The sequence below is a fragment of the Vulpes vulpes genome, chromosome 13, assembly GCF_048418805.1.
Source record: "Vulpes vulpes isolate BD-2025 chromosome 13, VulVul3, whole genome shotgun sequence".
Classification (NCBI taxonomy): Eukaryota; Metazoa; Chordata; class Mammalia; order Carnivora; family Canidae; genus Vulpes; species Vulpes vulpes.
In genome coordinates, this window is record NC_132792.1 from 40,438,665 (window position 1) to 40,463,477 (window position 24,813).

At 45.4% G+C, this 24,813-nt stretch overlaps 1 protein-coding gene across 3 annotated transcripts in view; it reads left to right on the forward strand.

The window, feature by feature from the left end:
- Window positions 1–24,813, forward strand: part of CDH17 (cadherin 17) — a 61,446-nt gene that overhangs the window by 24,554 nt on the left and 12,079 nt on the right. For all 3 annotated transcript variants that reach the window (XM_026014941.2, XM_072734320.1, XM_072734321.1), the window contains 9 exons: window positions 793–951; window positions 1,060–1,259; window positions 3,667–3,798; window positions 4,104–4,254; window positions 7,625–7,840; window positions 11,464–11,540; window positions 13,762–13,953; window positions 20,759–21,003; window positions 23,807–23,937. In XM_026014941.2, coding sequence (XP_025870726.1) covers window positions 793–951; window positions 1,060–1,259; window positions 3,667–3,798; window positions 4,104–4,254; window positions 7,625–7,840; window positions 11,464–11,540; window positions 13,762–13,953; window positions 20,759–21,003; window positions 23,807–23,937 — 1,503 coding nt within the window. The remainder of the gene's footprint in view (window positions 1–792; window positions 952–1,059; window positions 1,260–3,666; window positions 3,799–4,103; window positions 4,255–7,624; window positions 7,841–11,463; window positions 11,541–13,761; window positions 13,954–20,758; window positions 21,004–23,806; window positions 23,938–24,813) is intronic.

A 24,813-nucleotide genomic window follows, 5' to 3' on the forward strand; every position in this document is an offset into this window, starting at 1 on the left:
AAAATAATTGAGTTCTTGTGTCTTTTTCTGCATGCCATGTGCCATTTTCTGCATGCCATGTGCATTTTCTGCATGCCATGTGCCATTTTGGTTGAAGCATATAAAGAAAAACTGGCCTCACACAGAAATGCAGTTGGAAAAGGGAAGAGTATTGTAATAGAATTTTCAGATAATTGTGGATATTCTTTGGTACTACACCAGAACTTCACAAGTGGTGGTTTCCTTTTTTTTTTTTTAATTTTTTTTAAATTTTTATTTTACTTATGATAGTCACAGAGAGAGAGAGAAAGAGAGAGAGAGGCAGAGACACAGGCAGAGGGAGAAGCAGGCTCCATGCACCGGGAGCCCGATGTGGGATTCGATCCCGGGTCTCCAGGATCGCGCCCTGGGCCAAAGGCAGGCGCCAAACCGCTGCGCCACCCAGGGATCCCCCAAGTGGTGGTTTCCTAAAGGCTGGTGGCAATATGAAACCTGAAACTATATCAATATCTTTTTTGATACTCCTTTATGCTAAAATCAATTGAATTATCTTGTGCTTTGGTGGATCTTTTATACACGCATGAGTTTTGACTCTATCAACCTGAAAATAATCTCTAAGACCCCTACAAGTCCCTGGACCATACTTTGAGAAACACCATCTTAGCTTAAAGAAGTAGAATAAAGATTTATTTCTCCAGTGGTATAAATTCCTCCATTCTCTCTCTGCCTTGTAGAAGATAAAAGTGGCTATGGTTGGTTTGGACTTCAATTAATATCCATTTTTCCCCCCTCTGGGTATATTTTGTTAAACAGGAAAGCCCTTCATGTATGTCAATGCTACAGACCTGGATGATCCAGCCACACCCAATGGTCAGCTTGTTTATGAAATTGTCATCCAGCTCCCCAAGATCAACAACGTCATGTACTTTCAGATCAACAACAAAACGGGGGGAATTTCACTTACCCGTGATGGTAAGTCAAGCGATGCCCTCACAGGACTGTCTGAGTCAGAAAAAAGGGACCTAGATCTGTGTCAACTTTGAAGACATTTCCTTTTCTCTTCTCTCCTATTTCCCATAGGAGCTCTGGAATTGGATCCCACTAAGAATTCTAACTACAATCTGGTGGTCTCAGTGAAGGACATGGGAGGCCAGAATGAGAATTCTTTCAGTGACAGCACATCTGTGGATATTATGGTGAAGGAGAATATTTGGAAAGCACCAGAACTATTGGAGATTGTAGAAAACTCAACTGATCCTCACCCCCTCAAAATCACTCAGGTAGTACCCAAAGCATGTCTTGAGACTACTAGATAAATGGCCTCATTTTGTAGAGGCCCACCCTTCTGGTCTTCACTAATATATTTATTTGGTACATTTTTACACAGTATAATTATAAGACAAACTAAGTAGATAAAGTTTCTGGCCTCAAGTGTTGGAGTTTATTAGTTTATTATCATGGGCAGGCTCTGGACTTTACCAGCTGGGATTCAGATACATACATGCACACAAGCTTTAAAAGAGAACTTTGTTAGCCTTCCCTTTCCCAGTAGATATCACTAATGTTTGTTACTGTCAGTAGAACAGGATATGGCTGTACTGGAGAGGGTTGTATATGATGCACAGATCATGTGTAAGTACGTGCTTTGAATAGGAATAGTAAATATTTTTGAAAAGCTGCTTCTTTTTCTTGTGAGAGAATCTTTATCCAGCACACTCATCCCATCACAGACTGAGGGACAGACATAGGACTGGCTAAGAGTAGGAGTCAAGCAGGCAACCTGTACCCTTGGAGATCACCCTCCAGCAACTCTATGTCCTATATGTGCCTCTCTTCTTCATTCACATATCCCCCTCTTTCCACCCACAGCTGAAGCTTTTACCCTAGGATCTCCTCCTACCTTAGATCCTGAAAATCTGCCCTTGGCTCCACTCAGCTCTACCTTTTCTGGAAGATCAGGAGGTTGCTTGACACAAAAGCTGTGGGTTTAGTGCAAGAGCACTGGATTTGGAAGCAGATAACCAAACCCATGTGCCTGCTTCATTATTTTAATGATCGATCATGAGTAAGCTATTTAATTCTTCTGAGCCCCAACTTCTCATCAATAAAATGGGGATAATAACACCTCTCTGGTTGTTGTAGAGATTAACTCAGAGGTAGTATCTGTGAAAGTGGATAAAAGGTATTAATGTTACGAGTCTCAGTTTGTAGTTTCCATAAGGTTTTTCTGAATGAGTGTTGTTGTTAAGAGGCATTGGAATGGCCCATCCCATTGTATCTATTGTCTATCTTAAAAGGATGTTTAATTGTTGAAATGCTGAATTAATGAACTTCACCTTCAGGGAGGACAAAAAAAGAATGAAAGCAAGATGTATCCTGTTTTTCCACCTAAGAAAATGTGTCAGGACCAACAACCAGGAGAATTTCAGACTTAGGCCTTTAGCAAAGTCTTATTTATTATTTAGGTTATCCCCATAAGGACTTATAAATGCTAAAAAAGAATATACATACTTATTTGCTCTCAGGGCTGTTGAAGTAGAGAAATTTTAGCCTGCTGCACCTAATACCCAGCCCCGGGAAAAGTACTTTGGGTGTCTTGAAGCCCAGGAAGAAAAATGGAGGGGGACACCTCAAGAGAAAAGAAGTCAGACTGAATTTTTTAGGACACAGGGGAGCTCCTTTAGAACTAAGAACATGGTCTTTACCTTGGACAAGAGGATGGTACTTAAATAACTAACAAGGGACCAGAGTGGCTCCTTGATACCCTTCCTGAGCTGGTCTAAGAGAATAGCTCAGTCTGGAAATGTCAGATAGCCATAGGACCTTGGGCAAGTCCCTTAAACATTGTGCCCTAGTTTCTTCATTCATAAATGGGTTTAACAATAGTCTCCACTGATTTACCTCAGTGAAATCTTTGAGAATTTAATGAAATAACACTTGAAAGTGTTTCGAATTGCACCTGGCATGTGGCAACTCCCCAGTAGGTGTTATTAATAGTATTAGAATATCAGAGAGGCCGCGCTCTGTCTCTAGCAAGTGGACTGGTCTTACTATTGAGTTTATTTCTTTTTTGCTAGGTTGTTTACAAACAACAGTAGGAGTTGGCAATTATTCTTATCTCTGAAGTCTTTAAGACTAAATATTCTATATGTTGGCAAATTGAACACCAATAAAAAATAAATTAAAAAAGTATTTAAGAGAGGAATGTGCTTTATCTATGTACTATTTGTCTTACTTAAATGCAGAGTGGAGAAGAGGTTACAGTGTCTCCTCTTACTCTTACCATCTTCACTGGTGAGTTTTAGAAGCCTGTCATCCATCATGGCTTTGTCCTCAGATACTACCGGCTGCAAAGTACATTTTGTTACTCAAATTGATGTTTCATGGATATGAAGGCTCCACAGTCAGACTCCAAAAGAACAACCCACAGCCTCCTTAGAGGGTTCACAAAGAATTGCTTTAGAGGAGAAAAATACCCATGTGTGCTTTTTCTGAGCAATGTAACTTGGTGGAAAAAAGAAGAAAAAAGGCTTATTTTTGGTTGAATATGAAGTGGTCATAAAAAAACACAGACATACAAACAAGATTGTCAGAAATTTCAAACTGAGAACTAGAAAATTGTTTATGCCTTTCCAGTTCTCTTGGTCCTGACCTATCTTTCCTGACAATTCACTCTGGGCCTTGTAGGTGCAGTGGAATGAGCCAGGTGCGAAATACTCCTTGGTTGACAAGGAGAAGCTGCCAAGATTCCCATTTACAATTGACCAGGAAGGAAGTATTTATGTGACTCAGCCCTTGGACCGAGAAGAAAAGGATTCGGTGAGTAAATCTGGGCAGAGTTTCACAGGCAACAAAGACAGAGTCCTGTGCCTACGGACAACCAAGCACAGATTCGATTTTACTTAAAAACAATGCCCCCAAATGCCAAACTGCGTCTGAACCCCAGTACATTATTGCTTTTGGAGACAGGAGAGCACCCCCACAGACCAGACCTGTTTCATTTTGTCTCGTTTCCCTGTTTTAAGTAAATTGGAAATAAAGGGGTAAATTAAATAGCTGATTTCTCCGCTTTTAAATGGGGATGATGGAGGAGTCTTATCTTAACACTGATCTTTCTGTTGTAGTATGTTTTTTATGCTGTGGCAAAGGATGAGAATGGAGAACTGCTTTCAATCCCACTGCAAATTCGTGTGAAAGTTAAAGACATTAATGATAATCCACCTACGTGTCCCTCTGCCGTGACTGTATTTGAGGTCCAGGAGAATGAAATCATAGGTAAGAAATGAGAGGTGTTCAAAGCCGGGTAACTGCCCTCCTTATGCTACCTTTGCAATCCCTTTCTCCTCTCTACCAGGTAAGAGGTGGGCAGGTAAGCATGGGCGGGGATCACTTACGCGTGTCTAGCACAGCGTAGAGATTTGAATACACTTTGGGAATCACACCGTACAGTATTTCAACTCAAACAAGGTCTGTATAATGTTCTTAAACTGGAGCTTTTATAACTACTACCACCACTTATTACTGTTACTACTACTACTACTACTACTACTGCTACTATTAACTACTATTACTTCTCCGCCCTTACCACCACCACTGGCACCATAACCACTTATGCCAGTATCCTATATACATACATAAGGTTATCTCATTTGCAAGGTTTTCCCATAGATTCTTATTTGCCTTCTAAAAATCTCAGTAACAGGTAAAATCTCATCAAATTTGCTAAAGAATTTAGATAAACGTTTACATCCAGTATCAGATACCCTGCCATAAGTAAGCACTACAAATGGAAGTTGACTTTTGACCTTTGATCCTCCCTCTCTAGGAATCAAATAATAGTTCATGAAGCTGGTTGATAAAGTTCAAGTCCTAACTTTTTTGTCCTTTTGTTCTTGACTTGCTTTATTTCCCTTTACTGTGTTGAATGATAGCTTCAGTTTTGTACAGGGGCAACTACTACGAGAACATTAGGATTTCTGGGAGTTTTATGACTTCCCTGGATTCGGAACAAGTCTTGGCTATTACTCTGTGGTGATGAGCCCATTGGTCGAATAGGCTGGCATTTCTTGAAATATGTTTGTTGTTTTGTTCAAGTTTCAGAGGCTTACAAGGTCAGCAGTCTCTTACGACTGCTGCTCCTAGGGCTTTGCTGTCCTTGTAGGCAGATCCTCCCATACATTGTGGACATTCTCATCATTTTCTTTTGATCTCTCTACTCTTCTTGCTACACATTTTTGACACAGTGGGTGCCATTCTGGCAGCATGATGAGCACTGCTCCTGTGGCTTGTTTGCTCAATGTGCATGTTTTGTTTGTTTTTCTTGCTGCCAGAAATTCTGTATAGGCGGCCTTTCGTCCATGTGTTCTGTGTAGGGCCTGTCGTTTTCATTTATTCTAATGCTTTCTGCAGCAGGAAGGGTTAAAAGACAGCATGAAGGATTTTAGTTAATTACAAGGAAGAATCTTCTAACAGTGACCTTGTGTAACAATGGAATGAGTGACAATAGCCAAGGAATACTTGTGGCATCATCCTTTTTGAAAACCTCACAGAGTTCTGGTCTGTGATGCTGAATGAAGGCAGAGGATCTTTGAAGAACCTTCCAGATGGTCCCTCAGTCTCTTTGTATATGGCCTAACATTCGGTGTACTTGATATCTATTGTTGCATAACAACCCCCCCTCCCAGACTTTGCAGCTTCAAACAAACACTTATTATATCACAGTTTCTATGAGTCAGGAATTAGGGTGCAGCTCAGTTGGATATGACCTATGATTCAGAGAGAAAACTGGGGGGGGGGGGTTGGAGGAGCACGGAGAGCTTGAAAAATGGTGAGTAAGATGAAAGGCAGTATTTTTATGACCTAATCTCTGAAGCAGCATCCATCACTCTCATCATATTCCATTGATTGGAAGTGAGTCACTGGACCCAGCCCACACTCAAACGGAGGGGGTTACACCAAGGCATCAGTATGGTGGGGATTATTAGGAACCCTTTTAGAAGCTGCCTACCTTTGGAGAAAGAGGATAGTACTAGGGTTCTGAAACTGGCCAGGGGTCATTGTTGGTAGAATAAATTGTTCAGGGGCCCAGGGAGCTATTTGCCTCTCTAAAGTTGAGAATCTGTTTTGTGACAGTGTTTCACAAGGTGCCAAGTAGTAGACTTAATGGACCAGGAATTCTTATAACAGAGATTGAGTCTATTCTTTATATTTAGCCTAAAAGAGGTACAAAACAATGTCCCTGCCCTTTGGGGGCTTACCGTCTAACTCCATAAAATGCCTTCAAATTTCCACATAAGTCAATGGATGCAAATTGCAAATTGATTGGGGAAGGGGTGAAACCTAACTCCACAACTGGGATGTAGTCGAGTTTTAGCTCCAAGGGGGGATTTTTGCTGCCTGTTGGAAAGCCATAATTCTCATTTCGCAGAGCAAGATGATCCAGAACCTATTACAACTCACCCAGAACTGGAGGGAGTAGTGAGTCATAGCCTCTGTCTTCTGGAACTCCCTGGACTGAAACACTCACAGTAATAAAATACATGGGGTCATAAACCACAGCAAGGCAGGGAATGTGTGCCTGTTCTTTGCCCTGTGTTATCTTTGGGGTGGAGTCAGCCTCTGTGGTTGGTGGTGCATAAAGTTGTTTAGAAGCCAGCTGTGGTGGGCTTGTCCTTGTCTAGTTACATTTGTCTTGTCCTTTAGTGTCCAAGGATGGCTGTAACAAATTACCAGACTTGGCTTGAAACAACAGATATGTCTTTTCCTACCATTCTGGAGGCTAGAAGTCTAAAATCAAAGTGATAGCTAGGAGGAATTCTTCATGTCTTCTCTAGCTTCTGGTTGCTCCTGGCATTCCTTGGCAGCTTATGGCCTAACTCTGGTCTCTGCCTCCCCTTTCATGGGGCCACTTCCTCCGTGTGTATCTTGTGTCTTCTCTCCTTCTAATAGGGATACCCATCACAAGATATAGGCCTACCCTAAATCCAAGATGATTTCATCTCAAGATCCTTAACTAATTGCATCTGCAAAGACTTTATTTCCAAATAAGGCCACATTTAAGGTTGCAGGTGGACATGAATTTTTGTAGGACACTATTTGTTATGGGCTGAATTGTGTCTCCCCTCCCAAGAGTATATGGTGAAATCCTAACCTTCAGTACTTCAAAGGGGGACTATTATAGAGCTAGGGTGTTTAAAGAGGTATTCAAGTTAAAATACTGTCATTAGTGTTGGTCTTAATCTGATATGACTAAAAAGAGAAAATCTGGACTCGGACATGTACAGAGGAATGACCGTGTGAAGACACGTGAAGATAGGCAACGACAAGCCAAGGAGAGAAGTCTCAGAAGAAACCAACACCTTGATCTCAGATGTTTAGCTTTTAGAAACTGTGAGAAAATGCATTTCTGTTGTTAAATCTACCCAGTCTGTGGTACTTTGTTATACTGGCCCTATCAGACTAATATACTGCTCAACACACTGCATTATGGGAAGAGAAGAACCAAATAAATGAAAGAACTTTAGTCTGCTACTCAAAGTTATTCACAGTACTTTCTAGGAACCTGGGTATCCAGTAAAGCCATTTTGAATACAGTAGATTAAATAGAACCTGTAATGGATGGATTCCCTTTATTCCTTCTCTACAGGGAGCAACATTGGGACTCTTATTGCCCATGACAGGGATGAAGAAAACACTGCCAGCACGGTTTTAGCATACAAAATTGTGGATCAAATCCCTGCATTTCCCAAGGAAGGACTCTTCCTGGTCCAAACCTACACAGGAGTGTTCCAGTTGGCTAAGCAGTCCTTGAAGAAGCAAGACACTCCACAATACAACCTGACAGTACAGGTGTCTGACAAAGGTTAGTATCACACTCATTGTCAAAAGGGAAAACACCCATTTTCCTTGGAGATGTGCTTTGTTAGGCTGCTCTGATGCCTGGGTGTATTACAGGATGCCGTCTGAGAGTTCTTGCTTCCTTTGTAAGACTCACACAGAAAACAGAGGCAGTTGGGCCAACATGGCCGAGGCCAGAGTTATAGCTTGGGCAACATTATCATATTGGTTCCAGTCCTCTGAGAAGCAGATGCCAAGAGGAGATTAAATGTATGAGGATTTTTTAGGGGAAAGGCCTATGAGAAAAAAAATGTTGGGGGTGGGCTAGTGTCCAGGGAAGCCTGGGAGAGCCATCAGACCAGAGTGAAGAAAGGCTGGTGGGAGTACCATAGACCACTAAGAGTCAAGAAAAAAGTTGGCAAGTCGGCCAAGGTCACGGCGGTCCAAAGTAGTTCATCGGAGGAGTCTATGCTCTCCTAGAACATGCCTGTCTCGGCATGCCTGCCCTGCTCAGTCACTGGCTGAGCATGAGAAGCAAGGCCTCAGTGCAAACAGGCTGATGGATGTCAGAGCACCACAGTGGGGCCATCATCAATTGAGTTCCTTGTTGTTGAAGGTCAGCAAGGCCTCAACAAGGCCTCTCATGGCCACTGTGATCATGAACCAGAATATTTTTTTTAAATTGTTTAATTTTTATTTATTTATGATAGTCACAGAGAGAGAGAGAGAGAGAGAGAGAGAGAGACAGAGGCAGAGGGAGAAGCAGGCTCCATGCACCGGGAGCCCGATGTGGGATTTGATCCCGGGTCTCCAGGATCACGCCCTGGGCCAAAGGCAGGAGCCAAACCGCTGCGCCACCCAGGGATCCCATGAACCAGAATATTAATTGTATTTTTCAATTCCCTCTTCTGGACTCTAAGGACTCTATTGTATGAAAGTGGAGGAGAAATGCATCTTTGGGAAAGTTCTGTCTTCTATCAGCTTCCAGCTGGCCGTTTGACCTCAGGAGATATTGCTCCTTACACCTATACAATTTCAAAACAGTGATTCTTAATCCTTGTTGGATCACAAGACCCTTTGAAAATCTGAGGAACACTGGCATTCTCTAACAAGTGCACACGTTTTTGGGCAGTTGTGCACAGACACCCTAAAACACATTCAGAACATATTCAGAATCAGACTGATTTTAGGGGCACACACACTCCTAGGTTAAGAATCTTTCTTTGAGTTAACTAGCATCCAATCTCAGATGACCAAAGACTTCAGTAATCATTACACTAGGAGTCCTAGATTCTATAGGTACAAAGAAGAAAAGAGCATTGTTTCACACCGCCTCTCACATTTTCCTTTGTAAAGATGTTGATATACTGAAGAGGATTGGAGTTTAACGGGCCCCCAAAACAGACCTTTAAGAGGTTAGTCATTTGGCAAATATTGAGGGGCTAATATATGTCTAGCATTTTGTTACGAGGTACAATGGAAGTGAGTGTAACAAATCATGATGAATTAGCAATTTCCCACCATTAGCCATCCATTCTTTGAGCCAACAGTTACTGAGCACTTACCTTGCATGAGATGCCATTCAAGGTACTGAGGCTACTCGGGTGAATGAGAGCTAGTGTCCGTCCTCAAGGAGCGTTCATGATGAAGGAGATGGACGCATGAATAAAGAAATTACAAGAACCGTGTGCAAGGTGGCCCATGAAGGAAATGAGTGACTGGGCGGAGGGAGAGAGAACAGGCTTTCTGGAAGCGCTGTCATTGAGCTGAATTTGGAAGGATGAATAACGACCCGTCACAAAATAGCGCAGGGCTTAGAAAGGAGAAGGGATTCCATCTGCAAATGCACGGAGACCTGAAGCAATCGAAGGCTGTAAGAGCATCAGGTGGAAATCAGGTTAGAAACTGGTCTATGCTCATGACACATCTACAGAAAACACGGAGCAGATCGTAGAGCAGATTTACACACAGATATATGTGTGTATATGTGTGCGAGTGGAATTCAACCTTCAGCTGTGCTCTATGGCAGCCTAGAGATTAAGCTTAACACAGTTTTACACAAAAGCAGAGAGGGCTCGCTCCCCGGGAGGCCACGACTGGCCCAGGTGAGGTGTGCAGAGCAGGGAGCCAGTGAGTTCAGGCCCTGGGACCCCTTCTCCCCCATAGTTGGCCATTCTTGTTGTCTGCAAATGCTCTGGGGATCGACGGAGGCTTTAATAAGCGCCCACTGTTTTAATTCAGTTGTTGGTAGATCAGAAGCCCGCCTCACATCTGGTGCGCTGATGCCTTCTGTGGGGTTAGACTGCCTGGGGGTGCTGTCAGGACCCCGGAGGGCTCAGCTCCTCAAGGAGAATGACCCAGAAGGTTGTGGGCAGGGGCTGGGGGGTCAATGGACTGTGTGGGGTGCGGTGGACTGACCGATCCCCAGGAGACCCTGAAGAGCAAGGCCTGCACATTGGTCTGTAGGCGAGGCTGCCGCCAGGGGACCTGCCCTGCCTCTGTCATCCCTCTGGTCCCCCTGCTCCTGGCTGCCCCCTGGGATGGGCAGGGGAAGGGTGGGACAGGCCGTGAGGCCTCGGGCCCCCTGGGGTGGAGGCCTGGCCGCACCCGCCCTGCCTGTGACCTTGGCCGGGTTGCTGGACTGCTTTCCCTGGTGGCTTCCTCGTTGGCGAACTAGATGGAGTCAATGAGGATGAGGTGAGGCCCTTCACTTGGAGCCTGGCACACGGGTGGCGGGAGGGATCCTGACGGGAACCGTGGCTCTGCTTGGCCAGGCTTTGTATATAAACTAGCTGAGGCGACGAGGCCTTGAGTGACGTGCTGAGCTCTGACACACCCGATGAGTGGCAGAGGCAGACCTCAAGAGTGGGACTCCGGAGCCCTGAGGCCCAGCCGTTCTACGCCTCGGCACAGAGGGCCTCGTGCCTCAGTTCTCCTCTGGGGCTCCCCGGCGCCCCCTCCCCACTGTAGGCTGTGCCCCTCTTGGACCCAGCGTGCACCTGCAACCTAGAGCACGTCTTGGAATTGTTAAACACACCCCTCAAAGCCTGTGTCACTTCCCCCCGGCTTCCGTGCACCACTTCTGACCTGCTCTTATCTCCTACGGTCTGGGTAGCCAGGGCTCCAGAAGGGGGCTAACTGTCCCACTTCCTCCCTGATTTGGGGGAAAGGGGATGCGCACCCGACCTTCCCACCACAGAGGACAGAGGACATGCAGGACGGTAAGTGTAGAAGCGCTCGGAGAAGGAAAGACAGCCGGCTGCGCTACTCTGGGGAGGCTTTCTGGAAGTAGTTTTGTGCTAGGCTTGGAAGGCTACGTAAGTTTTGCTAGTTGGGAAAGAGAGTTTGCTTCACAGGGGCAAAAATAAAAAGATCCAGTCTTGAGCAGGAACAAGCCTTATCTGGGAGGGGGCAGTTGGGGGACAGGGGGCGCCCAGGGGCTCCTTTCAGGGCTCTCTGCAGCCTCCTTTTGGGGCCGCCTGTGGGTGCAGGTGGGGAGCAGAGAGCCCTATCCCCACAAAAACTGCACGTCGTCAGCAGAATCGTAGCTGTGACTGTCGCTTCACTTGCCAAGGTGTTTCTTGCAGGCTTCTGCTCTTCATGCCCGCCGTTTAACGAAAATGTTTGTGATGTGACTTTGATTTTCAGACTTCAACACCCTGTGTCAGGTGGAGATCCACGTTATTGATATCAATGATCAGATCCCCATCTTTGAAAAATCAGACGTGAGTAGTTTCCATCTGTTGTTTTCCCTTCATTCGTATTACTTGGCCCTGACCCTTGCTTCTGGGATAAAGGTGCAACGAGTGGTTAGGAAACATCCCAGACTTGAAAGGCAGCTTTAATCAGAACACTGGTGACAAAGCCAGACACCACCTTCAGTGGAAATCCTCAGGGAACAATCGATTCACTGCTATCGTGTCTGGGAACATCCGTAACAAACTACTGCCAATGGCTCGTTTCTTCCAAGGGCTTGCTTAAAAGCTGCAACCACAATCTTTGTCAAATTGGAAGGAGTTGAGTGGCTACTTGCATTTTGCCATCACGTGTTTTGTGACAATGAATGGATTACTGCTAGGTTTCAAACAAACCTTTTCTTTTAAAGATTTTATTTATTCGTGAGAGACACACAGAGAGAGGCAGAGACACAGGCAGGGGGACAAGCAGGCTCCCTGCAGGGAGCCCGACGTGGGACTCCATCCCAGGTTTCCAGGATCACGCCCTGGGCCGAAGGCAGATGATCAACTACTGAGCCACCCAGGTGTCCCTACCCATCTGCATTTAAATGCATTACCTTTTTAAAAGATTTTATTTATTTATTTATTTATTTATTTATTTATTTATTTATTTCATACACAGAGAGAGGGACAGAAGCAGAGACACAGGTAGAGGGAAAAGCAGGCTCCCTATGGGGAGCCCAATGTGGGACTCGACCCCGGGACCCGGGGTCACGACCTGAGCCAAAGGCAGGCCACTGAGCCACCCAGGCATCCCTCAAGCAAGCATTTTTAGTCAAAAATTTAATATGGGGGTGATTTAAACTCCTTTTGCAATAACTGGATAAGAGGAAGGAAAGGAGGAGCTGACCTCTCGGCTAAGCCAGACAAGAATGTGCTTAAGACATTTGCAAGAATTAGGAAAACTGGGCAGAAAGAGCAGGAGAAAGGAGAAAGAAGATCAGCTGAGAACATCAAGAAAAGCATCCACCTGTTTCGATGTGGGCTTGGCACCTGGGAGTGGCTTGACCACTGCTTCCCTTAGAGAGGGGAATCCATCTGTATGGATTCTGGGACACAGAGAAGCCCTTCTGACTAGATTGTTATGTGACGTTTAAAGCCAGTTGTGGGACAACCCAGAGCCCTGTGGTGGTGATCGTGAATCAAAATTGGAATGAGGCCGTGGTGAAGAAAGGGGAGTGGTTTATGAGGGGGTTTGGATGGCAAGAGGTGGGCTGAACGCAATGAGAGGAAGAGCCCACTCCCCCAACAGAGCGGGAGGAGAGCCCACTCCCTCTCAGTCTCCACAAAGCCTTCCTTGGGTTGTGGTTGCTTGTGTCCCATCTAGATGGTGGTTTTACACTGAGGGTAAGAACATCAATCTTTGGGAGTTGGAAATGTGAACGGCACCCCAGAGAGAGCGTGTGGGCATCTGTCCTTGCCCCAGGCCTTGCCCAGGCCCTGCCTGCTACCATTTTTAAGGTCATGATGCCCGCAGAGATGATCTGGTGGGGGGCTTCAGTGGAGGGGTGGGAGGTGGTCTGGGCCAATGATTATAGACACGGGCTTTGGAGTTGGACAAGCGTGGGCGTGAGGCCCAATTCTGTGACTCACTGGCCATGTGCCCATGGGTGGGGCTTACCTCAATCCTCTGCTTTTCTGCCAAATGGAGGTGACAGTAGAGCTGCTTGATAGGGTGCTTTGTTGCTTATCTTTCCTGAGGCCTTATCCTGGGTCGGGCATTCAGGGGGTTTACATGCTTTATCTCTCTTAAACCCCACAGCAAACAGGACATGGGTTGTATTGCTATCGTTTCCATTAGATGAGGAAACCAAGAGTTGAGGAAATGAGGTGATTGACCTCCAGTCACCCAGCTCTTCAGTGGCAAGCCGAGGATTCATCCCCAGGCTGTTTGACTCCAAAGTTCAGGCTCTTACCCTCTCTTCCTTGGTGGATTATAGATTAAGGAAAATAATATATGTAAAGTGCCTGCCATCATGAGGTTCATCATGGTTTCTTGGTGCCATGGATATCAGTCTATGAGGATGACTGATGTCAAAATCAACTGCCACATATTTATCGGTGGGAAAGATGCATGGTCAGTATTGGCGCAAATTATGACCTGTGTTCATCGTGAACCCACACTGACAAATTCGTCCTTTGGCAATTATGCTTGATGACAATGGATGTTCTCATTTCCTTCCCGTTTTTTTTTTTTTCTTCTTCTTAGTATGGAAACCTAACTCTTGCTGAAGACACAGCAGTTGGGTCCACCATCTTAACCATCCAGGCCACAGATGCTGATGAGCCACTCACCGGGAGTTCTAAAATCCTGTATCGTATCACACAGGGAGACAGTGAGGGACGGCTGGGGATTGACACGGATCCCCAAACCAACGCTGGATATGTCATAATTAAAAAGGTAAATAGCCCCTCGAATGGGATTTTTCTGTTTTAAAAACCCAGTTTCTTATGATGGTGCAAGGATCTATGTAAGTGGAGGCGCTAGGTTAGCAGTGGCCTCTCGGTGTAGTGAGGGACTTCTAGAGCCCTCGTTCGTTTGTTCTCACTGTGATAACAGTATTCTAGTGAGAGGCTTTGTCTGACGGTCCGAAGAGAAGCAATGGTAGATAGAGACAGAACAGACCTGGAATTCTAGATGCTTCTGGAATGTGGATCTCTGAGTAAGATCTCTTAAATAACTAACCCTAAGGTGTAGATTCTTGTTGAAGGTACACCAAACGTTAACCAACTGCCCTTAGATGTCTGTATTTACTATGACGCGTGTATGCATTTGTACTGTTGCTAGTGTTTTCAATCAATTAGGCTCTATCCTGTGGTTACTTGTGTATGACTTGGGCTTCTAATTCCCTCCCCAGTAAGCTGCTAGGGGACTACCATTGCTTTTGAACCATTGTGTTAATCATTTTTTAAAGCTTAAAACTAGTTCTTAAAAAGCACGCGTAACATGAAATCTATCCTCTTCTGTTTCCTAGTGTACCTTAGCTGTATGCACACTGTCGTTTAGCCTCCCTAGATCTCCTTCTGCTTGCATGTGTGAAACTCTACATTCCTTGAACAGCAGCTCCCCGTTTCCCCCATCCTGCAGCTCCTAGCGACCACCATTCTACTTTCCATTCCTGTCAATTTGACTGTTCCAGGTAGCTCAAAGAAGTGAAATCATGCATTATCGGTCCGTCTGCAACTTGCTTATTTCACATAGCTTGATGTCCTCAAGTTTCTTCCATGCTGCAGCATATGACAGGATTTTCTTCTCTTTTAAAAGGCTACATAATTTTCCATTGTGTGTGTCTATACCACGTTTTCCTTGCTCATTCGTCAATTGACGCCGTGGTTGTATCCCCTCTTGGCTGTCGTGAATGATGCTGCATCATCATGGGAGTGCAAATATCCTGTGTTCAGTTCTCTGGGGTAAATATCCAGGGGTGGATTGCTGGTTTATATAGTTGCTCTAGTTTTAAGTTTTTGAGGAACCTCCAGGCTGTTGTCCATAGGCGTTGTACCATTTTACGTTCCCCCCAGCAGTGCGTGAGCGTTCCAGTTTCTCCACTTCCTCGCCAACACTTATTTCTTTTCTTAAATTTTATAACGGGGGATCCCTGGGTGGCGCAGCGGTTTGGCGCCTGCCTTTGGCCCAGGGCGCGATCCTGGAGACCCGGGATCGAATCCCACATCGGGCTCCCGGTGCATGGAGCCTGCTTCTCCCTCTGCCTGTGTCTCTGCCTCTCTCTCTCTCTCTCTGTGACTATCATAAATAAATAAAAAAAAAATTAAAAAAAAATTTTATAACGGCCGTCCTGACAGGTGTGGTTTTGATTTGCATTTCCTTGTTGATTAGTTATGTTGAGCATCTTTTCCTACACCTGTTGGCTAGTCGTGTGTCTTCTTTGGAGAAATGTCTATTTGAATACTTTGCCTGGTTCTAAATCAGGTTGTTATTATTATTTTTAAGATTTTATTTATTTGAGAGAGTGAGAGAGACCAGGGTCAGGAAGAAGGGAAAGGGAGAAGGAGGCTCACAGCTGAGCAGGGAGCCTGATACAGAGGGCCTATGTCAGGACCCCAGGATCATGACCTGAGCCAAGGCATATGCCTAACTGACTGAGTCACTGTGGCGCCATGGGTGATTTTTTATTTTTTTTTATGCTAGTGAATTGCGGGAGTTTCTTCTTATCAGATGCATATCACCTCTCATCAGATATATGGTTTGTAAAATAGCTTCCCCCATTCTTGCCTTTTCATGCTGCTGCTGGTTTTCCCTGCTCTGCCAAGCCTACCAGTGTGATGTAGTCCCACTGATGTACTCTTGCTTTTACAGCCTGTGCTTTGGGTGTCATATCCAGAAACTAAGTTTCTTAGTGACGTCTCCATCAGCAGCTGTTTGTCTGAATTACAAACATGCTAACCGCAGGCACAGTTGGCCTCGGAGGCCCTCCCGCCCAATGCAGTCAGTTCCGCCTTACAGAGCGTGGCTGCACCCCTTCTCCTTAGGTGCTCACCTCAACCCCAGCCGAGCAGAACTAGGGGACTAGGATGGCAGAGCTGGGACTTGACCCCAGGGGCCCCTGGCTCCTCTTGGGTTCTGGTGTTGCCACCAAGTGGGGTCACCTCCCAAAGGCCCAGTTCTCTCATCTGGAAAAATTGATGAATTGGTGGCACCATCTTGATAACGATGTTGGGGGATTAAACGCGAAGACACACATACAGCTCTTAGCACAGTACCCAGCACGTAGCAAACTTCGAACATGCCCAGCACTATTTTAATTCTGATTAAATGGAGCCAGGACAGAAGCCAGGATTCTGTGTGTGGGCAGATGTGCTTTCCCCTCTTGCTGAGGGGGCCACACCTGCCAGATACAAGGGTCCAGGGGTGCAGACCAGGCACTGCTGACTCAGCCGCTCCAGGGGAGGGCCTGGAAATCTCCCATTTCAACATGTGCTGGGCCAAGTGGAGAAGGCCTCCTGTTTCTCTCCTCCCCTCTCCTACTCCCACCACATTGCGCTTCAGACCCTACCGGTGTGCATTTTCCACACTGAGCGACTCTTTGATGCCAGCCTGAAGTCCTAGGATTTAGCTCAGTTCTGGCCTGCCCTGACTTCAGAAGCCAATTGCAGACCGCAGGTTGTCACCTGTACTCTGGAGTGGCGGGCCATACACTGGCTCCATGGGACTCCCTCCTTGGGTGCCACCATTTGCTAACACAGCTAACGGAACTCAGAGAGACGTTCATTTACTAGTTTATTGTATCATGGATATGATGAAGAATATAGGTGGACAGCCGGACGAAAAGAGCCACAGCTCTGGAAGTGTTGCCCAGTGCAGGAGCTTCTGCCCCATTGAGTTGGGGTGCCTCACTCTCCCAGACTTCAGATCTGTTCACTGACCTGGAAGCTCTCTGAACTTGTGGGATTTTTATGGAGGCTTGATCATCTAGACCCAATCATTAACCCAATTTGTAGCTCTCTCTCCTCTTCCTGGGAGGGTTGGGGGGGTTGGGGGTGGGGCTGGAAGTGCTGAACTTCTAATTATGGCTTGATCTTTCTGGGGAGCAGCCTCCCTCTTGAAACCACCCAGGAGCCCATCAAGAATTGCTTCATTAGAACAAAAGGCTCTCCTCTCACCCAGGAAATTCCAAAGGATTTAGGGGCTCAGTGTCAGGAATCAGGAACCAGGGGTGGAGAGCAACACATATATTTTCTATTATTTCACACGCCAATGTGATGCTGAGGATGAAGCAAGTTTTGGAAATGCTATCCTCCTCGATATTCACTGCCACCCAAAGCTCTGGCCTGTCTCGTGGTAAAACATGAGAGTCTTTGGGCCAAGAGAGTGTTCGGAGCAGGAAGTCTCTTCCTTTGGGTCCTGCCTGGCTTATCAATAATTCTCCTGGGATCCCCTTTTAGAAATCCAGGGTTTCATTTCAGCTTTAATTTTCTTTTTAAATGCAAAAGTGGTCACTTCTCTATCATGCTGGTCTTTTTGAATTCTCAGTGCCTGACCTATTTTTAACTAGCTCAAGCGTCATTTGGAAAAGTAACACACAGACTTCTTTCTCTCGTCACCGATCACCGGTGAAAATGTTACAGGTCCCACGTCTCAACTCCTCTCCCTCGGCACTTTTATCTCTGCTTCCAGGTTGAATCTAACTCACCGAGTTTGACCTTTCAAGCAGTGTGTGAAAAGGAACTGCGGCCTGAGCATGTTTTTTCAGCTCATTTGATGAATCTGCTTCATCAGACAGGACCCACGACCATCCCAAGAGCCTAGGATAGGTCTCTTGACTTGGCTCTGCAGGCACAGCCCCATGTTAGGGAGGACGATACACAGGGTTTGAAAAGGCTTGTCCTCGATTAAGGTTTGCTGATTATCATTTGCTAATTTAGCATCTTTCGTTTCTGATTTTTTTCCCCCTGGAAGATCTGGGTCAGTGCTTTTTCTGGTGTGAAAGTTAAGCACTCTGGTCAATGGCAGGCTGCTCCTTTCTCGTTTGCTCTTCCATTCAGTCAGTACGTGTTTAAGGGCCACGACACCCTCTCCTAACTCGTCTCCCTGTCCAGTGCGTGCACCCTCACATGGCTGCTCCCAGAGTTATTTTCCTAAAACTCAAATCTTCCCTTGTCAGTCTTGTGCCTAATGCCTCCCTCTGCTCCTCAAGGATGAAGTTCCAGCTCCTTAGCTGGATGCACAGTCATCTATCTCTACTCTCAGCCTCGTGCATTCTATCTTGATAACACCGGCTGCTTCCCATCTGTAGACATAGTATCCTGTTTCTTTACCTCCACCCACCCGCCCCAACCTCTGGGGCTGCAGTGATGAGATGGGAAAGCCAGGGAGGCCACTGAGGGCCTCTTTGGTGTGAGGATGGGTGAGCACACAGAGAGGTGCTGCCTGCCTGAACCTGCGCTTGGCTGGACCAGCAAGGAACAAAGAGTGCGTCCTTGGTCCACTTTGCAGGCTTGCTCTGGGGGCTGTTGCTTTTCTGTTCCAACCACTAGGCTTTCTCAGTTTGATGTCCCTGCCTTCACCCCCTGAGATTAGGAGTGGGTCTCTGAGTGTCAGAAGTTCCAGCTTGCATCCCATCCCCAGGCAGGGAGACCGATCAGACTGCTTGGTGGTCATCAAATGTCATCATGGGGCCATGGCCTGCAGACAGTGGGTGTTTATGTCTGTGAACAACCTCTTCTTTACATCTCATCTGGCTTAAAATTTTTCTTTATCCTTTATATTATATCCTGTTGCTTCTTATTTTCAATCTTGAATGACCTTAAGTCTTCATACATAATTCTTTCTCTTTCATATGAACAACCTTTCTATCGTACTTTCTATTGAACTAGAAATTGGGTTGTGATGTTGTGTGTGTTTGTGTGTGCAAGGAAGAGAGGGGTTTCTGGAGAGTGGGAATTTTCTCTAGAAACTCTTTTGTACTGGGGCTTTCACAGGCCCAGGAAGGACCAAGTCCTTCTCATCTTTCTATGTCTTGACTGACCCACAATCGATACTGTGTACCAAGGAAGAGAGGGGAAGCAAAGATGAGTACAACATAATTTCTCCTCTCAGAGAGCTTATGCTCAGACTGGGTGATGGGCACTGGCGGGGGGGGGGGCACTTGATGGGTGAGCGCTGGGTGTTATTCTATATATTGGCAAATTGAACACCAATAAAAAATAAATTTATTAAAAAAATAAAAAATAAATAAAATAGGTAACCAAACAATGAGAATCCTGCGTCAGATACTGAGAGATTATAGAGGACGTCGAGCTTGTCCATTTGGGGATAGAAGGTAGGGACTGGATGTAGAGAGGAGAGCATTGAGCCCACTCCTGACTGAGGGGAAGAACTTTTTCAGATGTTAGGAGATGGCAGGGAAGCTAATGCAATCATGTATCAAGCCCTCCATGAGTTTTTCTCTCTGTGAATGGATGTTACCATTTTTATTTAACTGATGAGAAACTGATATAAACTAAAGTTAAAAGACTGATAGCTTCCCACGAGGTCCTGGGTCTTCCAGGCCTGGGAGAGTGAATCAAATAGGATAGTTTCCATTACCCATAGTGTACGTTTTGGGCTTTGCTTTGGTTCCTCTCTTTTTGAAGTCCTGGGTACCATCAGGACTGTGACTGTATGCTCTCCTTAGGAAAGAACTCACATGTGTACATAATATAAATATTTAGATTTTGGTTTCTAGGGCTTTACAGATTCCCAGAAGCCTCTTAATCCCAGATGAGAAGCTCAACTGTAGGGGCTAGTCTTCTTCAGCAGGCCTTTCGGATTAGAGTTTCTCTCCCCTTGTAGAATCATGGACTCAGTGCTTTGAGAGAGAGCTTAAAAGTCACGTAAGAGCAGTTGCTGAAATGCTGTGTAAGTCCTTTCTGTCACATGTTGGCTAAGCCTGTTCTTGAAAGCTACCAGAGTTGGGAATTTACTATTTTTTTTTGAAACCACCCCTTCTGTCTTGGAGAACCCTGTTAGATTCTTCCTCATATTACACTCAAATCGGTTTCTTGGTTCTTGATTCCTGCCTCTGTCTAGAATGGTCTGGAACAAGAGCAGTTCCTCTATCTTTCAATTTTCTCTGCTAACCTCTCTGTGAGGGTAAGTCCTTTATTTTGGGATTTGGATCCTGAGGTCCCTGGGAAATCATTCTCCATACAGTGTGGACATCTCTTTACCATCCTTTCCCCAGCTGTCTTCTGAGAATTTTCTTGAGAGAATCAGTAAGTTTCTACTGAATGAATGAAGTGTCCCAGGGTTACATAAATTTAAGGGATGCTGCATTGATTTCCTCTTCTAGGAGAGGATATATAATGCATATAGCATATTAAAAGCTCTGTTGAGTCCTGCAGCAAAGACTTTGGCTCCGTTACCCTGAGAAGTAGATTTTTGCTGACACCAAATTGGGAACTGCTCCTCTATAAGAAAGTATTTATTTATTTATCTATTTCTAGAGAGGGAGAGAGAGTAGAGGCAAGGGGTAGAGGGAGAAGGAGAGAAAGAATCTTAGGCAGGCTCCACACCCAACATGGGGCTCTACCTCACAACCCTGAGATCATGATCTGGGCTGAAATCAAGAGTCAAACGCTTAACTGACTGAGCCACCCAGGTGCCCCTGTAAGAACGTTTTAAAGAGACTATTGGGAATGAATCTTTTGAGGTAACTAATCATTCCCCAAATTAATTTTTCCTCTTTTTCCCCACCCCTACACAGCCTCTTGATTTCGAAACAGTAGCCGTTCATAATCTTGTGTTCCAAGCGGAAAATCCTGAGCCTCTGGTGCATGGTGTAAATTATAACAGCAGCTCTTCTGCTACATTCAAGCTTATTGTGACCAATGTTAATGAAGCACCCCAATTTACCCAGAACATATACCAAGCAAAAGTCCGAGAAGATGTGGCTATAGGCACTAAAGTGGGCAACGTGACTGCCAAGGATCCGGAAAATCTGGATATAAGGTAAAGGAGAGCAGTGCTGGGCAGGCCCCACTGTGCTGGGACCATGGCCAGTGGGGAGGGAGAGTGGCTGGGAGGGATAAAGAAGCTGGTCTGACTCCAGGGCTCTCCCTTAAGAAAGCAGCCCAGGGTTGAAGCTGTATCCGGGGTACATGGTGAACTTGACCTTGGTTCCAACTGTTGTCAGTACCCTGGGGACATCAATGAGAATCCAGGCTCAGCTAAGTGGGAAGCAGGTAAGCTTCCATTCCAGCCCACTCACCACCAGTCCCAACTGAGAGCCGGTGAGTTCAGGAGTTGGGGTCCGGAGGTGGACTGAAGTTCTTTCCAGACAGAGAGAATGAAGCGAAAGGCCAACTGGACAGGCTCACCCACCTGATAGGGTTAAGGGAATCTTCTGAATGTAGAGTGCCTACATTCCCTGGCTCTCCAGACAGCAGGTCTGGGGCGACAAAACTCCTTCTAGAGCCCACCTGTGGAGAGGCTGGTGCTCAGGCTGAAGAAATTAAACAAAATGTGCAAATCTTTCCGTCTTTGCAATTCTCAATCACTTTTATTCCCCAGTGCAGTAAGACCTACACAGGTCTGCCTTAAACATGCACAATGATTATTTGCCCAAGATATGTAAGTATGTGTATATAGCCGTATCTGTATCAATATCTATAATCTCCTTAAGGTTATGTATAGTCATAAACACATAGATGGGCCTTGAGTCCGGATCTCTTGCTTTTATCACATTAGCACTGTTGTCTGAGGCATAGCAAATATTTCAGCATGGCTTAAACCATTGCATGTGGTTTCGTATGACAATTCCTTCAATTTCTCCAAACATTGGAAAGGAGACTTGCGCCCCAGTGAGCCATCCTTCAGGCGCTTGGAATCACCTCTGGGACCTTTTCCTTTGTCAAGTTGCCACCTACTGATTTCACTCTCTGTGTCCCATAAAGACAAACAGGGGCAAGACAAACAGAGAAAGAACAGCAGGGGCTACCCTGTGTGGTTGAGCATAGATGCTACTGTATACATCAGTCACAAGTTATAATAGGGCACAGAATGTTGATCATTTACAACCATTTGCTGTTTAACAAATGCTTCTGCCTTCTTCATGAGAATGCTATGAAGATCATCAGTCAAAGGTGAGTGAATAAAAATTTGAGTTTATGGGTGGGGAAAACAAAATCATGTAAGAAAACTCCATGGGGAAAAAAAAAAGAAAACTCCATGGATCAAGTAAAATGTGTAATGTAAATACTACTAAATTGGAATCAGGGAGATGAGGAGGAAGACAGAGAAGGAGAGCGTCCTATAAGAAGACAAGTAAAAAGAGCGCTTCAAGAATAAGAAATAATAAATCAATAGTTCTGGTGCTAGTAGTATGTCGGGTAAGAAGTAAGGAGGAATGGAAAGTTTTTGGTCTGAGTTCATTCTTTTTCTTTCAGCTCTGCAAGCTCATAATCTGTTGGCACTCAGTGGTCTTTTAAAAAAGTAGATCAGATCATGGGACTCCTCTTAAAACCCTCCAAAGAGTTCCCATCTTACTCAGAATGAGATCCCAAGGACAGGATCTCTTCTTCATCACCCGTACAGCCAGCCTAGCAGGGCTTGGCATATGAGAACATACTACTATCATGAAAAAATTTAATTTGATGAACACATTCTGACTGTTTTAATCATTCTCTTGCTTCTAGACATGTAGGTTGTTTCCAGTATATATATTTTTTTATTATATAAGATACTTTGAATATATGTATGAATGTCATGCTTTTCTAACTTCAATTTAATTGTTTTTATCCGAGGAAGATTTCCAGAGGTGGTATTCTTTGGTCTGAAGATGTGGACATCCTTATGGCCACGTTGTGCTGCTTCCCAAAGAGCTGCACCTGTTGTGGTTCTAGGCTTATCTCAGATTCATTGCTCACACACCTCGCAATGAGTTCCGTTGAAAACACACATGTGGCTGGATCACCTTCCTGCTTAGCAGCATTGTCCCGCTGCCCATTGCTTCCGGCGCTCTGACTCTTTCCACCTCCCTGGCTTCATCTTTTGCCATCCACTGCTTCCCACGTTGATCCCACAGGGCTGGCGTGCCCGACTGCCCCACACCCCCGGGCTCTTCCCGGGCCTTTCTGCACCAGCTCATGCAACTGCTTCTGCTTGAAGCATCCTTTTTCTTGCCTTAGTTAACATCTCCTGCTTCACAAAGGCTTCTCTTGGACACCCCAGGGCCCCTCTCATGGTATTTACCACAGTTTATTGGCATGATCTCTTTCAGTGTCCATCTCCATCACGGAGAGCCCCGTCTTTTTTTTTTTCTTTCCTGTAATCTCCTCTCTTGTTCTACTGCTTAATATTTGCTAAGCACTCAATAGATATTTGTAGAATGAGCAATTCACGGTGCCACCAGTGGGTCGGAGTATCCACCCCCTCACCTAACATCCCCACCCCTGGGGGTTCAAGTTTTCTTAGAGGGAGTGGTCCGCTTATCAGTTTTAAAAGATGCTTCCAGGTGGTGTTAATGGGAATCCTTTGATTTCCAAAAAGTCTAACCTTTTTCCTCTGGAGTTTGCGACTATACCTTTCCTAATGAAACGAATCTAACTCCAACTCTGTAAGGGTGAGCAAATCCTTTTGAAGACAGATGGTATGCAAATAAAGCATTACTAATATTAAATAATGATCCCTTAAATATATGGCGAGCGATACGCAAGGGATAAGGCTGATGCCAACAGTACAACGATCTTAAACTGTCTCCACGCTTTCACACAGAGTAATGTGAGTTTTCTTTTGCTCTTTTCACTTTCTGAAGTTATTCCCTGAAAAACAACAAGAGAGGTTGGCTTAGAATTGACCCCGTCACTGGTGAGATCTTTACTATGGCTCCAATGGACAGGGAAGCCGAAAGTGTGTATCGGGTACAAGTGGTGGCAACTGAAGTAGGTGAGGAAAAAAAAGGAACATATTATTAGGGGATGCATCGGTGGAGACGGGAGGGAAGGTGAGGTGGGTGGGAAACTTTACGGGGTCCAATTGTCAGAATACCTAATAGCAGGAGGATGATAAGAGTATGACAGTGGAGGGAGGTGCTCATACCTCCTTGGTTTTGTGCAGGGTGGGACCCACTGGCGCCTCTCAGGTGGGGGCACACCTGCAGGCCGGCTGGGCTGGGGGGTGCTGCTGCTGCTCACTCTTGTTTCCCCGTAGGCGCTACGGCTTCTGGGAAGGTTCCTTGTGCCCACTGAACTACCTCCCCTTCCTCCAAAGTGGATGTGGGTTTCTCCTGAGAGCAGGGCCAAACCACGACCCTGCTGACCCAGACCCTTACTTGCTCCTTCAGCCTTAAATTGCAATGGCTCGGGTCTGATCCAGAAAACATTTTATACCATGTTCTCAACTTATGCCAGAATCACTTGGGAGCTTGTTCAGTAAGATACGAGGAGTTCATCTCTGGAGATTCTGATTCACTAGGTTTGGGTGCGCCCCCCCCCAGCCTGGGTGTCTCAGTTTTGCTGAAACTGGGTGAGCTTTTGAAAGGAAAGATTTCTTTTATAGACAAGCCAAGATGTTTGAATCATCCTGTATAATCTTTGCATCCCATTTAATCTGGTTGTGATGATATATATCCCCCCACCGACTTTGAAGGTGGAGTTCCAGGGAACTTAAAAAATTAAAATAAACGTACACCGATAGGAATAGTATGCTTACCAGTGATAAAGCTGGCGTTTCCAACATTACGTTTCTTTGCGTTTAAATGAAAATTTCCAACTTAGCGTAGAAATTCTGTTGCTCTTATGCCAGTTGAAGCCTCTAATTAAA